The sequence below is a fragment of the Eptatretus burgeri genome, chromosome 15 (assembly GCF_056783735.1).
Source record: "Eptatretus burgeri isolate ZD-2024b chromosome 15, Ebu_testis_v1, whole genome shotgun sequence".
Taxonomy (NCBI): Eukaryota; Metazoa; Chordata; class Myxini; order Myxiniformes; family Myxinidae; genus Eptatretus; species Eptatretus burgeri.
This window is the reverse complement of record NC_140975.1, coordinates 69,839,312-69,856,993: the sequence shown is the minus strand read 5'-3', so window position 1 is coordinate 69,856,993 and position 17,682 is coordinate 69,839,312. Positions and strand designations below refer to the sequence as shown.

The 17,682-nt window shown below is 49.1% G+C and overlaps 2 protein-coding genes across 3 annotated transcripts in view; one reads left to right on the top strand and one right to left on the bottom strand.

Moving 5' to 3' along the window:
* The window catches only part of LOC147012476 (inactive carboxypeptidase-like protein X2), a 39,787-nt gene extending 30,917 nt beyond the window's left edge, over positions 1 to 8,870 (top strand). Inside the window, exon 12 of the mRNA XM_085856747.1 lies at positions 8,751 to 8,870. Within this exon, the coding sequence (XP_085712873.1) occupies positions 8,751 to 8,795 (45 nt within the window). The 3' untranslated portion in view covers positions 8,796 to 8,870. The remainder of the gene's footprint in view (positions 1 to 8,750) is intronic.
* Positions 1 to 17,682, bottom strand: part of MISO1 (mitochondrial inner membrane subdomain organizer 1) — a 34,195-nt gene that overhangs the window by 6,703 nt on the left and 9,810 nt on the right. The gene's annotated exons all lie outside the window — the stretch shown is intronic.

Genomic DNA, 17,682 nt, shown 5'->3' with positions numbered 1-17,682 from the left:
CAAGGTAGCGTTCTGGGCCCTGTTCTTTTTCTGGTTTTCATCAATGATCTCTCAGACTCTCTGGAAAATCCTCTATTTCTCTTTGCCGACGACTCCACCCTCTGCCGTACCATCTGTCATCCCTCAGACCGGCAAGCAGCAGCTTCTTCGCTCACTGCAGATCTGGATAAAATCACAAACTGGTCCAACACGTGGAACATGTCTTTCAATCCAGACAAATCTCACACTCTCACTATGTCTCTTCGAAAGGACCGTTTACAAAACCCCCCCATCCACTTTCTCAACAATCCTCTGGAAGAAGTCTTTTCTTTCAAGCTTCTAGGTCTCACTATCTGCCACGACCTTTCCTGGGAAAGTCACATTTCCAACCTCGCCTCAAAAGCCAGTCGCCGACTGGGAATCCTCCATCGTGCTAAGTCCTTATAATCCTCGGCCCTCTTGAGCTCCTGACCACTTACAAAGCTTTTGTCCGTAGCCTGATGGAGTACTGCTCTCCCCTCTGGGCTGGTGCTCCTGCCTCCCACCTTTCTCGGCTTCACGCTGTCGAAACCAGGGCATTTAAGATCATCGGCATCTCCCGCAATGAAGCTGAGTCTTTGGGCCTCTCACTCAATCACCGCAGGTTGGTCGGTGGTCTTTCTGTCTTCTACCGACTCCTCTCCAGCCTTGCCCCCCCTGTTCTCTCTGCGATTTGTCCCCACCACATTTCCACAGGGCGCTCAAGGTCCGCCAACAACCCCCTTCTGGTAAAACTACCAAAATCACGAATCACTGCTCATCTTCACTCTTTCATTCCTCTTTTTTCCCGCCTTTGGAATAAACTTCCTCACTCTATTCTTTCCCATTCTTCCCTCCAGGCTTTCAAAACAGCTGTTCACCACCACCTCTTATCTTCCCCCATCTAAATCCTCGATCTTTTCTACCCCCGATAATCCACCCTAGCCCACTTCCTTAATTTCTCCTGCTTTCCTTCCTGAAAGTCCCCGAAATGTCCATCTTCTCTTCGCCATGTTCCCCGTCCCATCCCCATCCCTCTCCCTTCCACAGTTCACCTAATGTGTCTGTTCCCCACTGTTTTGTCCCTTCCACTCCCACCCTTCTTGTCTCATGCCTCCTTGCTGTGAGTTGTGTGTTAGCTCTCATACGAGCCTCAACAAGGTATACAAAAAAAAAAATAAAAAAGCTGCGGATAAAGGCCTTGTATAGGGATAGGAGTTCAGGTGTGCCAAGTGTGGTGAATTGAGGTGAATTGAGGGACATGACGCGGGATCACATGTTGTGCGTCTCGCGTATAAGGGGAGGTCTCCGCGGCACGGGGTGATTGTCCCCGGGGCATTGCCATTTACATCGGCTGTTCACTTGATGCTCGTTGACTGAAGGTGCTCATTGACTGGTGAGAATGGAGATTATATCGAACTCCGTGCTTACGCGGATTTAGTCTGCAATGATTAATCGCACATGTATACGTTACTGCTTATGTACTCCTTGCTGAACCTGTATTCCCCGGTGTGCCCGCAGAAGCGGCTCCAATCAAATGGAATAAAGCCTAAACTCTGAAGGTTCTTCTCTCGCTTTCATTTCAATGTATTCCATTTGGTTTTCTCGGCTCTCTCAACCAACGATGGACAAGATCTACAAACCAGAGAGGTTCGACGCAGACCCAAACGCGACTGACGCAGAAATGAAATGGTCGCATTGGTTCTGTTCCTTCTCACACTATCTGACCATCATCGAGGAGGGAGCTGACAAATTTGCCGCTCTCGTGAATCATGTCTCGCCCAGCGTGTACAGGCTCTTCTCGGAGTGCGACACTTACGAAGCAGCGATCGACGTGCTGCAAGCGCTCTACGTGAAGCCCAAGAACGAGGTATACATACGACATCTTCTCAACACACGCAAGCAAGCAGCCGGGGAGACAATCGATCAGTTCCTGCAAGCTCTGAATCAGCTGGGAAAAGACGGCAGCTTCCGGGCCGTAAGCGCCGAGGAACACCGAAAGGAAGCCACACGGGAGGCATTCATCCAAGGACTCAGATCAGCCCACATACGGCAACGCTTACTAGAGAAAGCGCAACCCACTCTTGACAAGGTAGTCGATCAGGCACGAGCGATGGATACGGCTCAGCAGCAATCTGAGTCATTTGGGACACCGATGCTGCTCATGAACGCTGCTACGATGGGAACCCAAGGAACCCCACTGGCACAGACACAGCCAGACATAGGGGATGGAGAAACACCTGAGGTGCCGGATACCCAGGCCACGTCAAACTCCTCAGCAACTGCTCCGGTTGGTAAATGCTTCTTTTGTGGGTACAAAAGGCATCCTCGTCAAAAATGTCCCGCCAGAGATGCCACATGCATGAATTGCGACAAGAAAGGGCATTATGCCAGGGTATGTAAATCTACTCTAAGGAGAAATAAACCCACTTCTGCGGCTCTCTACTCGCAAAATAAATTGACTGCAGCCTCCCCGGGGAATCTATCCAAGGCTATCATCAACGTACGAATTAACGGGCATATGGCTGAGGCACTGATTGATACCGGTAGCTCTGAAAGTTTCGTCAACAGCTCGCTAGTGAAGGGCAGGAAATGGATAATCCACCCGACTGACAATACGGTATGCATGGCCGCCACCTCACTACAATCCCGCATACGAGGGTACTGCAATGTTGAATTGGACGTAAAAGGGTACACGCATCGGGATGTAAGGGTACTGGTGCTTCGTGATTTGTGCGCAGACGTAATTCTGGGTCATAATGTCCTCAAGCAGCACACGAGCGTCGAAATACCCTTTGGAGGAAGCAAGCCTCGTCTAATTTTAAATGCGTTGACCACCGCGGAGGTGACGTCCCACCAGCTGTTCGCTAACTTGTCGCCGGTCTGCAAACCGATAGCGATTAAATCGCGGCGATATACCACTGCTGACATGAATTTCATCACCTCAGAAATCAAGCGATTACTGGAAGAAGGAATTATAGAACCGAGCGATTCGCCATGGCGCGCACAGGTGTTAGTAACCAGCAGTCAGAACCATAAGAAACGAATGGTTGTCGATTATTCCCAAACGGTCAATCGCTTTACCCAACTCGATGCCTACCCCCTGCCGCGCATAGACGAGATGGTCGAACGCGTGGCCAATTATAAGGTATTCAGCACCATCGACTTGCGAAGCGCCTATCATCAAATTCCCATCCGAGAGGAAGACAAACCTTACACCGCATTCCAGGCAGGGAGGCGCCTCTACCAATTCAGGAGAATACCTTTCGGTGTCACGAATGGGGTAGCTTGCTTCCAACGGGTTATGGACGACATCATCTCAGATGAAAACCTCAGAGACACTTTTGTTTACGTGGACAATGTCACAGTGTGCGGTAGGGATCAGGGGGAGCATGATAGGAATCTGGACAGATTCTTCAGCATTGCTAGAAAATATAATCTGACTCTCAACTACGAGAAATGCGTATTCTCGGCAAGGTCAATTGACCTTCTCGGCTACACGATAGCCGACGGCACAATTAAGCCTGATCCTGAACGATTGCGCCCACTTCGTGAGCTACCACCACCTCAGGACCTGCAGGCAATGCGCCGGGTGATCGGCATGTTCGCTTACTATGCAAGATGGATTTCGCAATACTCCGAGAAAATACATCCCCTAGTGCATTGCAAAAACTTTCCACCAGATGCCGCTGTTGTAAGAGCTTTCCACAACCTCAAGGATGATATCAGTAAGTCCGTGGTTTTATCGATCGATAGCTCGGTGCCCTTTGTGGTGGAAACCGACGCTTCAGATCACGCCATAGCTGCAACACTTAATCAGTCTGGGCGGCCGGTCGCGTTCTTCTCGAGAACTCTCTCTAGAAGCGAGCAGAGACACTCAGCGATAGAGAAGGAAGCGTACGCCATCGTCGAAGCGCTGCGGAAATGGAGACATTATTTACTGGGAAACCACTTCACGCTCGTTACGGACCAATGATCCGTGGCATTCATGTTTGATGGGAAAAATAACGGGAAAATTAAGAATGAAAAAATTATGAGATGGCGGATAGACCTAGCTTGCTACAGTTACGACATTGTTTACCGGCCCGGGAAGGAAAACCCTGCTGCAGATACCTTCTCTCGGGTCTACAGTTCGGCAACAATCAGTCAGGCTTTGCAAGACCTACACGTGTCTCTCTGCCACCCTGGGGTAACCAGGATGGCACATTTCGTGCGCAGACAAAATCTTCCCTATTCTGTTAAAGATATTAAACAAATGAATGCTTCATGCCCTGTTTGTGCTGAACTAAAAACCAGATTCTATGGTTCGGCTTCTGGCAGACTGATCAAGGCCACTTCTCCCTTCGAGAGACTAAACATTGACTTCAAAGGGCCCCTGCCGACCGAGACAGACAACAGATACATATTCACTGTTGTTGATGAGTATTCAAGGTTCCCTTTCGCATTTCCGTGCTCGGATATGACCTCGGGCACTGTCGTGAGATGTCTCTCTGACCTCTTCGCTATGTTTGGGAAACCTTCGTACATACATTCAGACAGAGGGCCGTGTTTCATGTCGGCCGGGCTAAAACAATTCCTACTAGAGCTCGGCATAGCAACTAGTCGAACGACGGGTTACAACCCACAGGGAAACGGGCAGGTGGAACGGTATAATGGAGTTATTTGGAAAGCCGTAACTCTGGCGCTGAAATCGAGAGGACTGGGCCCCGAGCGGTGGGAGGTTACTCTTCCCGACGCTCTGAATTCCATACGCTCTTTGCTCTGCACGTCCACCAATGCGACTCCTCACGAACGAATGTTTACTCACCAGCGACGTTATGTTGACGGTCAAACGGTGCCCAACTGGCTGACCCATCCCGGAACAGTGTTCATGAAACGCCCGGTACGACAAAGCAAGTATGAACCCCTGGTGGAGGGGGTCGAACTCATTGACACTAATCCAGAGTATGCTCATGTCAGGCTCCCGGATGGCAGGGAGACCACTGTGTCGGTTCGCCATCTCGCTCCCTCAGGTACTCCTCCCGCAGGTACACCACACCTTCTGGCACTCCTCCTTCTGACATCCCCTCCCCAGGTGTTCCCCCCCCAGGAACTCCACCGGGCGACGGGGCTGCCGCGTTCCACCCGAGAGCGATCGAGGAGTCATCCCCGGCACAAGTCGAGGCTCACCAAGAGGATCGGGAGTCTCCCTCAAGTGAAACTGCCATTTACTCCCGGAGAGGTCGACGAATAAGGCCCCTCGACGACTCAATCTGTAAAGGGGATTATCGGCATTCTCGCTGCTCATGCTCCTATATGCTCATTATATCATATATCGATGCTCATTTCCATGCTCCTACAACTCAAAATAATCACTGCTTGGCATGTATGCTTCTGTAGACCTATTAGTCCGCGTTGCTTGAAATGTATACTCCTATAGTGCTAAAGCAATCATGGTGTGTAAGATGGGCCCCTAGTTGCATTTTAAAGGTGGGGAGAATGTGGTGAATTGAGGTGAATTGAGGGACATGACGCGGGATCACATGTTGTGCGTCTCGCGTATAAGGGGAGGTCTCCGCGGCACGGGGTGATTGTCCCCGGGGCATTGCCATTTACATCGGCTGTTCACTTGATGCTCGTTGACTGAAGGTGCTCATTGACTGGTGAGAATGGAGATTATATCGAACTCCGTGCTTACGCGGATTTAGTCTGCAATGATTAATCGCACATGTATACGTTACTGCTTATGTACTCCTAGCTGAACCTGTATTCCCCGGTGTGCCCGCAGAAGCGGCTCCAATCAAATGGAATAAAGCCTAAACTCTGAAGGTTCTTCTCTCGCTTTCATTTCACCAAGGAAGGACTTTATTTTTCGAAGTGCTTCTTAATGGAAGGGTTTCGAAAGTGTCAAAAAAGCAATTTGTGTTCTTCAGTGTCCAAATATGTATGTAATTACTGGACTGTATATTGAAATAAGATTAGAAAGGCACTCTTCGACGTCGGGACGTCGACCGATATGCCTCCACCCACATCATTACATGATTATAATACTTGTACCAAATTTTATTTAAATCCCTTCATCTGTTCTCAAGTATCACATTTCTACCTGCCACGACCTCTGACCTCTTGATGCCGAAATCTGATCAGTTGAGTTTATCTTTACATCATTATACATACTTGTACCAAGTTTGACTGAGATCCCTTCAGCCATTCTTAAGTTATTGTGGTAACGAAAACCCATCATGGATACGCACGGACAGCCAGATAACCCGAAAACAATGCCTTTGGCAACATTGTCTCCGAGAGGCATAAAAAATATTTTAAATGTTCTGGAATACATTTTTTTTCTGGACTCATCTTTTACACCACCTGATTAACCCTTAAAAGGTAACCTGGGATTTTGGGGACCCCAAGCTCCACATATATTAAAAAAAAAAAACAAAAAAAAATTCTAATTTTTTTTTTTGAAAAAAAAAGAATAAAAACAGTAAATAGTATATGAATCGAGTTTTAGTCTTAAAATATTGCAAAGGGTTTAAACTTGATATGTACATTCTGTTATTGCAACAAAATTATTAGAACATTTCTTTCAAAAAAAATATATATTCCTTTGTAGGAGGTTGGGGGTGAAGGTGGGGGTGGTGCATCTGAAAGTCCCTGGGTTTCCCAGATGTTACTGTGAAATGAAGGTTTCCCATTTAGGGTTAACAGGTTATGTTAGTTCTTCATGCCCTTTTGTGTCCTTTATGAGGTCCTCATAAACAGTAAGTTTCCACTTTGGAATGATTTTTACCTCTGCCACCGAAGGTGAAGGAGGTTATGTTTTCATCCCCTTTCTGTCTGTCTGTCTGTCTGTCTGTCTGTCTGTCTGTCTGTGTGCAGGGATCTCAAAAAGTTGTGGCCAGATTAGGACGAAACTTGTTGGACCTGTTGGGTGTGTGGCAAGGATGAATTTATTCTATTTTAGTGAAGATCTGAATCCGAATCTGGATACGAGAATTATTTAATTTATCAAGTGGTTCTTCACCATTGAGAGATAGGACCAAAAACGATATCTAGCATGATATTTCAAAAATGTATTGTGCCCGATATGTTCTCGTGGATCAGGCATTGCGTGGCGGAGGTTTTGTTTTTGACTGCCAGACAGGCAGAGTAATTTTGTTTATTTCACTCCTCTCTGCAAGCATGATTGAGATGAATTCAGAAGCAAAGTACTGTTAAACTACAGGCAAGTTAAAAAAAAAAAACTAGAAGCGAAAATATATAGATGCGCACATGTACACACGCACACACACACAATGGCATCCTTGTCTGAGTAGTGGAGATCCACATCAACAAAGGTGATGAGGCTTGAGCTGTTGCAATGGATGTGATTCAACAGTGAACCCGAGTCTGCAGTGGGAAAACTTTCTCAAACTGTGAAAATCCTTTCAAGCACATGAATCCGAGAAGTTTTGATTGGATAGTGGCTGAGAGCAGATCATCATTGAAGTTATCCAGGATAACTTGGGATTGGTGAAAGCTGTGGATGGCGGTAGACAGCTACAACACACATCCTTGGATTAGAATGTGTGGTTACTGTAACAGCCTTAGCTTCGAGTAGAGTAGAGTGTGAAAAGTCTGTGCTTTCAGGAATGAGTGATGTTCGACAGGATATCATGACTTCACCATTGGATAGGTCTTGACTGCTTGTAATGAGACAGTCCAACCTGTAGACTTAGCACTTGCCAGGCCAGCCGTTCCTTATCAACGGTTTTGAATGGAGTGCTTACTTGAGTGCTGAAGCCACTTTGCAAAACTTAATAATTGAACACACCCCTGGCAAAACTGGAGGTTCTTGGAAGTATTATGAAGGAGATTTGTGCTATATAGTATTCAAATATAAACTAATAAATGTCAGTGTGAGTGTGTTTGTATGTGTGTGTCAGTGTGTCTCCTCCATAACTAAACCATGAAACCATGAGCAAGCAGCCTGAAACTTTGCATCCATACTAAGGGAACTCCAAGGAAGTGCAAGAGTGAAAATTGGGTGTTTGGATTCATTAAAACACCCTCTTTTGAAAATAACTAACAACCTTACTAAATTATATCCTTTATCAGGCACATCCTCAGTCACCACTCTATATGGGGTGTCATGGCATATCCGAGGTAACCTTGCTGGGGTCTTAACTCACCATGTTTTTTGGCCTGCTCAAGCATGCCTTGACTTGAAACAGGCCCCAACGATTTTTTAACGATAGTTTTTTTTTCACTTTCCTCACTGTTCATCATAGCTAGGAATCACGGTATACATCACTTTTGTAAGTACTATAGTTTTCAAATTAGGAGCTTGGAGCGATTTCATGCATGAAACGAGATGATTTTCCACGATCTACTCTCACGGACTAATTGAAGTATATCATCGAAATATGATTTCGGTTTTGAGGATCGGATATCGTCAGGACTAAATAAAAGTGGTGAAATCTGTTGTGAAATCTGATAATTTAAAGAAATAACGAGTCTTATAACGAAGCCGATATACCTATTTACTTTAGGCAAGCAAGACTATGTCCCCCCCCCCCTCCTCCATAAATACAAAAGAAAATGTGAAATTTCCAAAGTATTAAATTTATCTTTTTCGACTGTTTGGAGAATTATATTGAGTGAACAAAAAAATTTAAGAATGTGCCAAAATTAACCAGCTTTATTGAGCTGTACGATTTAATGCATTGACTGCGAGACCTCGTGCCCTGTTCCCCAGAAGGACTGCTTATCCATGGCGTCTACATTTTCAGATGTTTCGCGAGGTGCTCTGCAGGGAATCAAAGCAAATATGGTGAAAAACGGAAGTTTCAAAATGAAGTTATTACGTTTGCGCAACCGCAAACCGATGTGACGCGTGCACAGACAAGCAGGTGACATGGCGGATAATTATCTGCAATGTTTATTTCATGGGTGATTAAACTTTGTGATTGTCTCCTGGGTTTTATGAATTAAACAGCAACTCTTGTGGATAGACATTATTTAAACGAATTCATTTTATATATTTAACTGCTGCGGGTGCTGTGAAGACCGGCTTTAAAGTTAAAGGGATCCTATATGGTATGCAGCTACAGCCTGGCCAGCTGTTCCTGATCAACCATTGAATTGAAGTGCTTGCTTGAATGCTTAAGCCACTTGCTGAGCACCCTTCAGTCTATAGTGGGATGGCACGATGTCATGCTGAACAAATTGTTCACTCACTGTGGACGCTTTTTCCACGCCACGTCTTCCCGAGCGAGCGGTTCGTGCTCCGTCTTCCCGAGCGAGCGGTTCGTGCTCCGTCTTCCCGAGCGAGCGCTTCGTGCTCCGTCTTCCCGAGCGAGCGCTTCGTGCTCCGTCTTCCCGAGCGAGCGCTTCGTGCTCCGTCTTCCCGAGCGAGCGCTTCGTGCTCCGTCTTCCCGAGCGAGCGCTTCGTGCGCCGTCTTCCCGAGCGAGCGCTTCGTGCGCCGTCTTCCCGAGCGAGCGCTTCGTGCGCCGTCTTCCCGAGCGAGCGCTTCGTGCGCCGTCTTCCCGAGCGAGCGCTTCGTGCGCCGTCTTCCCGAGCGAGCGCTTCGTGCTCCGTCTTCCCGAGCGAGCGCTTCGTGCGCCGTCTTCCCGAGCGAGCGCTTCGTGCTCCCTCTTCCCGAGCGAGCGCTTCGTGCTCCGTCTTCCCGAGCGAGCGCTTCGTGCTCCGTCTTCCCGAGCGAGCGCTTCGTGCTCAGTCTTCCCGAGCGAGCGCTTCGTGCTCCGTCTTCCCGAGCGAGCGCTTCGTGCTCCGTCTTCCCGAGCGAGCGCTTCCTGCTCCGTCTTCCCGAGCGAGCGCTTCGTGCTCAGTCATCCCGAGCGAGCGCTTCGTGCTCCGTCATCCCGAGCGAGCGCTTCGTGCTCCGTCATCCCGAGCGAGCGCTTCGTGCTCCGTCATCCCGAGCGAGCGCTTCGTGCTCCGTCATCCCGAGCGAGCGCTTCGTGCGCCGTCTTCCCGAGCGAGCGCTTCGTGCTCCGTCTTCCCGAGCGAGCGCTTCGTGCGCCGTCTTCCCGAGCGAGCGCTTCGTGCTCCCTCTTCCCGAGCGAGCGCTTCGTGCTCCGTCTTCCCGAGCGAGCGCTTCGTGCTCCGTCTTCCCGAGCGAGCGCTTCGTGCTCCGTCTTCCCGAGCGAGCGCTTCCTGCTCCGTCTTCCCGAGCGAGCGCTTCGTGCTCCGTCATCCCGAGCGAGCGCTTCGTGCTCCGTCATCCCGAGCGAGCGCTTCGTGCTCCGTCATCCCGAGCGAGCGCTTCGTGCTCCGTCATCCCGAGCGAGCGCTTCGTGCTCCGTCATCCCGAGCGAGTTGTGAAATAACACCTGATTCCCCAGCCGTTTGCCGTATCAACGTGTTTTCTAAATTACCGAGCCAAATTTTTTTTCCACCCATCACACAATGTTTGTGAACATTTCCCTGAAACGTCTCTATAAATGCATCATTATTTTTCGGTGAAAACGACTCAAGGTTTCTGGATTGTATATAGTACGTACTGTAGCCGGTAATCACATTGACTCCAACCTGCTGATTCCTGAAAAATTGCCGATATCGGCCTAGTGTGTGTGTGTGTGTGTGTGTGTGTGTGTTTCATAAAGCACAACATATTTTCTCTGCTAAGTCTCAGTCTCTCTTCTCTCTTCTCTCTTCTCTCTTCTCTCTTCTCTCTTATCTCTTATCTCTTATCTCTACCTTCTCTCTACCTTCTCTCTCTCTCTCTACCTTCTCTCTCTCTACCTTCTCTCTCTCCTTCCAATACAGTGCAGCACACTCCTCCCACACCACTCTCACTCTCCCCTCCATGCCACAGCATGCTTCATCATCCTGAGCAAATGGTTTGTGCTGAGTCAGGCTGAGTTAACATCAGTGGCAGCAGATATGGGAGATCAGTCCTGAAGAGAGATGGCTGCTTGCTGTCCCTACCAATCTGCTTGAGTGAAATGCCAGACTCACCAGCATTGATTCAGCTCTCTGAGAATAGCCACAGATGTTGACTCTTTGTCTCTCTCTGTCTGTGTCTGTATCTGGACGGTGGTTTTGTCTGGACAGGGTTTGTCTCCAGATGTGTCCGGATGGGAGTTTTTCTTCGGACGTGTCCAGGCAGTGGTTATGTCCGGACGTGTCCGAGCAGTGTTTGTCTCCAGGCCGTGTTTATCGTATGACCGGTAGAAAATGGATTTCAGACATTATTTTATTTCCATATTCATGTTATTCTATGCAGAAGCATTTTGATGAGACTATGAATCATAGTTAACACTCCACCGCACGTCTGCCTTCCCTTCCTCTCACCTCCCGCTGCCTTCCCTTCCTCTCACCTCCTGCTGCCTTCCCTTCCCCCACTTCCCCTCACTTTTCCTCCCTCCTCACTCCCCAATCCCTCACTCCTCCTCCATCCCCCTCTTAGTATTCCTGTCAGCAAACCGACAGATGGTACTTGCTTGTCTATAATGAAATTTAAATGAAGGTTTAAAAGACCAGAAATGAAAAATAAATTACGGCTTTTACCGCCATTTTCTCCAACGTCTATGACGTCACCTGATCTAATTAACATATTACATTTGTTATTTGTGCCTGTTGTACGTGTCCACTATCAAATTTCCTATTTGGAATGATTTTTCAATTTTAATTGACTGCCAGACAGGCAGACAGAGTAAAAATATTATCTCACTCCTCTCTGTGCATGTGTGATCAGGATGAATTCATAATCAAGGTACCTTAAAATTAAAGACTTGCCTCCTATTCAGGTTCCAATTCGTTGTAAAAATACAACATTTTAAATAATCTGTTCCTCGATCATAAAGTGATGACAGACAGTTGGATGGATCAGAACCAATTGCTTAACCCTCCTTTTCGCTTTGTGTGCTCAGGGTAATTATATAGATAAATAGTACATATACAGAAGCAGGGTCAGGGTCTAGGGTTGAAAGAACCTCCACTTTCTCATGTGTAAAAGACAGTCTAGGAGCATTTTGGTTTGACAGGGTTGGATGGGTACCGTTATGGACACAAGACTTGGAAGCAAACACGGAATTGAGACATTCTGCCTTCTCACGAGCTGTCAGCTGTGGTGCCATTTGAAGAGAGGGAAGCAACGGAAGGGGAGCATACACCAGAGACAGACTTTACAAGGTGCCACCAGGTTTTGGATGAGGGAGACAAGTTTGAAAGTTCATTCTTTGGTTGGACAGATTTTGTTTCTGGCTCTTCTGAGAGAATACACACACTTGTTGCGGACTGTTTGGAATGCAATGAAATTTGCCTTCAGTCAGATTAGCCTTCCAGGAAGAGAAGGCAAGTTGTTTTAGAGCAACTGCCTCATAACAGGATTAAGTGAACCATGGGTGGGAAGATGGGTCAGATAATTGAAGATTAGCTGGGATGAAGAGATGGAGAGATATATATAGTTACGGATTTCAGAATCCGGACTGATGAATACATCCACACATCCAAGTCCTCAGTTATTTCCTTAAATGCATGTTCAGATTAGCCCCATCCCCATGTCTAATGGGATTTAAATGTGATGCATTAAGAAGGGCAAAGAATAGATCCCTTCTCTTATGGGAAGGTTTTTTTTCTTTACGACAGACATGTTCACACACTTCTTTCGCGAGCTCGGAAGCCTGCCCTCATTTTTCCTCAACAACATTCTTTCGCCCGCCTTTTTTGAGAGTGCACGGGTCGTCATGGTAACCGTGCACAAGTGGGGCGGGGTGAGCTTGGGGCGGACTGCGCCTGCAGAGACGAGACGGCCCACAGATATAAAACGAATGGAGGTCTGTTCTGGGGCGAGAGGAAAGCAGAGGCGAAAGAAAGCGGGGCGAAAGAAAGCCAGGGAGGGAGAAGAGAAGGAGAAGTAAGCTTGAGAAGCGAGCAAGAAGCAGGTGGAAGCGTGCAAAAGAGGAGAAGGAAGCGAGCGTGTGGTGCACGTGTGGGTGTAAGTAGCGCCGCCATCAAGTGAGGCACGGGTCGGTCACCAACAACATCAGGGTCTAAACCCACGACAGACGATCTCGGTGCCCTCCAGACGTCGACACGTTCAGGGCTGTTCATGAGAGGGTGCAAGGCTGGGTGCTGGCGACGGACGTGACACGTACGCACACGTTTCAGGACGTTTTCACTTCACGGATGACTTTCTGGTGAGCGAGACGATTCTTACCCTACCCCCGAGACAATTCTTACCCTCCCCCCCCCCTTGAATGATCTGTTGGGGAGCCATGTCTGTGTTTAGCTGTAAGTGAGTCAACCCCCAATAAGCATCTGCTCTTTGTCTTTTTCCTGGCATTTTGATTGATTTTGCTTTGAAATTTATTCCTTATTCAGCTCAGAAAATAAAGTTGTTTTTATTTATTTATTTTATTATTAATAAATAATTTGTCTATTTCCAACCTGTCCATGTTTGTCCTTTCCTTCATTGGTCTAGCATTGTTTGAACCGAGATAGATTGGGAGGTAATTACCACAGATTTGACCAAAAATCATTGGCATGCACCAGCGGTTAAAACGCTCGGCCGCCCTCATTAAAATCTAATCAGATAATATTGGTGCTTTGCCGAGGGCGCGCTCTCCGCTCAGGTAACCACGTGACCTCTAGTTAAATGGCATAATTAGACGGTGGACACTGGAACTCGTGGTTGACTGGGTGGCGTTCGTGGTTTTAAAACAACCCACCGTACCACAACGTTAATTGTGAGCGGTGGCCCCAGGTCCGGCTCTACCGAGGACAACCGGGGATTAATTCCCCTGAGTGACAAGTTGGTGTCTCGGTACCCGTGGCCGCAACAATATATGAATATATTGTTACGGTTGTGGAAATTCACAGAATACTATATAGGTCCTTAGATCAGTTATGTCGATAAGTATGTGTTCAGTTTAGATTTCCCCACCGTCGTCTAGCGGGTTATATTCGTGTAACCGGGCTGCGATCTTTGAGGTAGTGTTTTCCTTTTGCTATCTTTATTTTGGACCAACGACCACCAACCGCATCTCAACAACCACAGCCACCTTCTCCACAACCGCCTTCACAACAACCACCTCCACCACCACCATCGCTCTCATCAATCACTTCACAACCACCTCCACCACCTCCACCACCAACCATCTCCACAACGACCACCACGACATTCCCTCACAACCTACGCAACACCGAACAGCAACGCCTCACAGTCATCTCCATTGCGCCACCATCTTTGCGCCAGCGACGGCGAATTCACCCACATCCGCTCTCCTTCGTTGGCACCAGGGTCGGTGATTTCACCCACACCACTCTTTCGTTGGCACCAGGGTCGTTGATTTCACCCACACCACTCCTTCATTGGCACCAGGGGCGTTGATTTCACCCACGTCCACTCTCTCCGAGCTTCGCATCGAAACCGGATTAGGAGCTCGAAGGGGGCGGAGCCAGCGGGGGGTCAGAGGTGAGGGATCGGAGATCAAACCTCGCTTCACGGATCTCATATAAAGGCGCGCAGAGACGCCAAGCGAGGAGAACTGTGGAGCCGCGTTGGGAACTGGATCAGCCTGGAGCCTGGAGTCTGCAGACAGACGGGAGCTGGAGAGAGCGGAGCCTGGAGCACAGCCTGCCGTGCCGTGCCGAGCTGTGGGTCGCTGGGAAGAGGCTGGAGAGGAGTCGCCAACCAGCGGCATAACGGTCCGAGGTGATCGGGCCCCGAGACAGTCTAAACGACGCGGAGGAATGGACGGGCTCTTAAGAGAGCATCAACTCTAAAAGAGCAAATGCCCGTTCGTTCCTCTGAGGCGTTGTCAACTAGGCCCGATCGATTGGGCCGCTCGACGAGGCCTGGGCCGCGCCGCGGTCACGCCAGCTGCCGTGTGGACGGGACGCCAAGGAGCACCCAGCGAGCCGCCACGAAGGCGGCAGGTAACCAGCGCGGCCTCTCGGAGCTCCTTCGGTCTCCCAAGCTCTGAGAAACATTAAAGGCTTACGAGCCCGGGCCTTTTCTTTCAGGGGTTTTGAATGAACGTTGTGGCGCCATGTCTTTAAGTAGAACTGTTAAGCGCATGTAAATAAATAATAATAGACGGTTGTAGTTCTTCTTGCTCGTGTTTTGTCCCATACGTGCATTGGTTGCATAATTGACTGCATGATTGTATACGTACATTGGTTGCATATGTGACTGCATGATAGCATATGTGTCGTTCTATAAATAAATGTCCTTGTGTGAATGTTAACCCGTTCGTCACGTCCTTTTCCTTCAAATTGAACTGCCGTATTGCATTCGAAATAATAGCTGGCTTTTTAATAGCCGATAATAGAATCGGATCCAACGGGGCTTTCGCGATAATACCCCGCTCGGTTATCCCAAAACGAAGTGAGCTGCTTAAGTGGCTAGTTTCCAAGCAGGCCCCATTGAGGTACAGTCTCTCGGTAGTCTGCCCGCGCGATGAATTAGGTAAATCGACCATTCGGCGATCGGATCCTGTAGCGCGGGTAGAGTGTTGACTAGGCTGTGGTGTGCATTTACAACACATGCGTAGCGGGATTTCGGCGTTGTTCCGAAAGCTGCGACTCGATTTATATGTCGGTGGGCGAGCGCGGCCGCTATTAGCTAGACGCGGCCGCCCGCGTGTACGGAAATCTGTATAAATATATATATTGTTGTGGTTGACGAAATTCACAAACCACCATTCAGGTCCCTTAGGTGAGATATCTCTGTAAGTATATGTGTAGTTAGGCCCAAACCCGTTGTCTAGAGGGAATAAATGTCATTCATGCGGGCTGCGACTCTTCAGGATAGCCGTTTTTCTTTTACTATCTTTATTTTGGACCAGCCGCCATTATTACCACCACCAACCACGTCTCAACAGCCATCACAACAACCACCAACCACAACGCCGCTTCACAATAACAACCACCAACCACAACGCCGCTTCACAACAACAACCACCAACCACAACGCCGCTTCACCACAACCGCCACGACCTTTACCGTCACAACTCGCCACCATCTCATCCACACCATCTCGCGCCACTCGTGGGCGCCGATGCTGGACTCGTGCGGGGCGCGCACCGAGCAGCGTGTTCAAAAACATCACAGACTTTCCGCAGAAAACGGATCAAAAACGACTCACGCCCACTTTTGTTCCGTCCAATCGGTGAGCGAGGGGCGATTTGGCCCCGCCTCCAGGGCGTTGGAGGGCGGTCGCTATATGCAAATTCATGGATCAAAAAGCATTCACTCCCACTTTTCCTCGGGCCAATGGGGAGCCAGGTGAAGGGTCGGAGGCAAAGGGTCAAGGGTGAAAGAGCGAAGCCACGGGGCTTATATAAACGGCTGCGTTCGTCAGTCAGTCAGTTCAGTTGGAAGTTCAGTAGAGTGTGCGGAGTTCAAGAGAGTCGTCGCTGGAGCTGGAAAGAAGTGGTACTAGTCAGAGTGAAGAGGACGGAGCTGTGGAGAGGTGACGGCGGCGAAGGCGGACGAGGGGGTGCTCGCGTCGGTGCCGGGAGCTGCACAGGGAGAGGCCAGCAACGCGACCGAGGTGGAGGAGGAGACGCTCGCCGCGGGACCCGAGACAGGGTAATATCCTCCTTCCCCCGAGCATCAGCAACCCCCTCCTGTTTCCCCCCCGCGCTGAGATAGTGCGACAAAGGGGGCCCCCTTCCCACCCCCTACCAGACACTGTCCGCGAGGCCCGCGGAGTTGAGGCACCACCGCCACTTCGCGTCTCATCATCAGACGGGTAGGCCCGACACGGTCTCGGCCCCAGGCCCGCCTACCCCCTCATCCTGGAGGGTGGTTCTCTTTTCTTTTGCTTTGGGAATATGTGTTGTCGGCGCCGTCTGTGAAGTAAAATTGTATAAGTGTTGCCGTGTGCCCGGTAGTCGGATAGATCTGCATTGTTGCATTTGCTTTTTGTGTAATATTGCATTGTCTTCTTCTTTTACATGTGCTTTTGGTGGAATTGTATATGTGTGCTTTCCGTTCATCGCGAAATAAATGTGCTTATTGTTGAACTGTTTTCCCGCTTCGCTTCGTCTTTTCTTTCATTGAATCTCCATCTTGCTTCACGTATACGGTTGGTCGTGGGTTAAAACGCCCGATAATTAATCGAACCGTCGAGGCCGACGAATAACACCGCTCGGTTATCCCGATAGTACGGAACGGGTCGCTTAAAGTGGCCCGTGTCCGAAGTCGACCTGCGGCGAGGTGCGATCGCCCGGTCTACCCTCCGTGTGGGTACTTAGGTAGGTCGAATTTGGCGAGCAACCCTATCCCACGCGGGGGCCGATTGGCACGATCGTGGTGAGACCGAAAGGTCCACCCGTGACTGGTTCCCGGCGTTAGTCCGAGAGGGTCACGACTGGATTGTCCGTCCGGTGGGCGACGGGCCGCAATTCGAGTTACGTGGCCGTCCGCACGCCGGCGGGCGCGAATCCGCAACAATATATTCTGTAGAAGAATTCCCTGGCTGAGTTAACATCAGTGGCAGTAGATATGGGAGATCAGTCCTGAAGAGAGATGGCTGCTTGCTGTCCCTACCAACCTGCTTGAGTGAAATGCCAGACTTGGCAGCATTGAGGCAGCTCTCTGAGAATAGCCAGAGAGATGTTGACTTTCACAAGCATATGATTCGGATGAATCAATTGGAGCAGAGCAATAGGAGACAATTGCAGGAAAATTTGTCATCAAGTCCAGAAGGGAGGATTTCCTATTGGAAGAAATCCGGGTTGGAATGT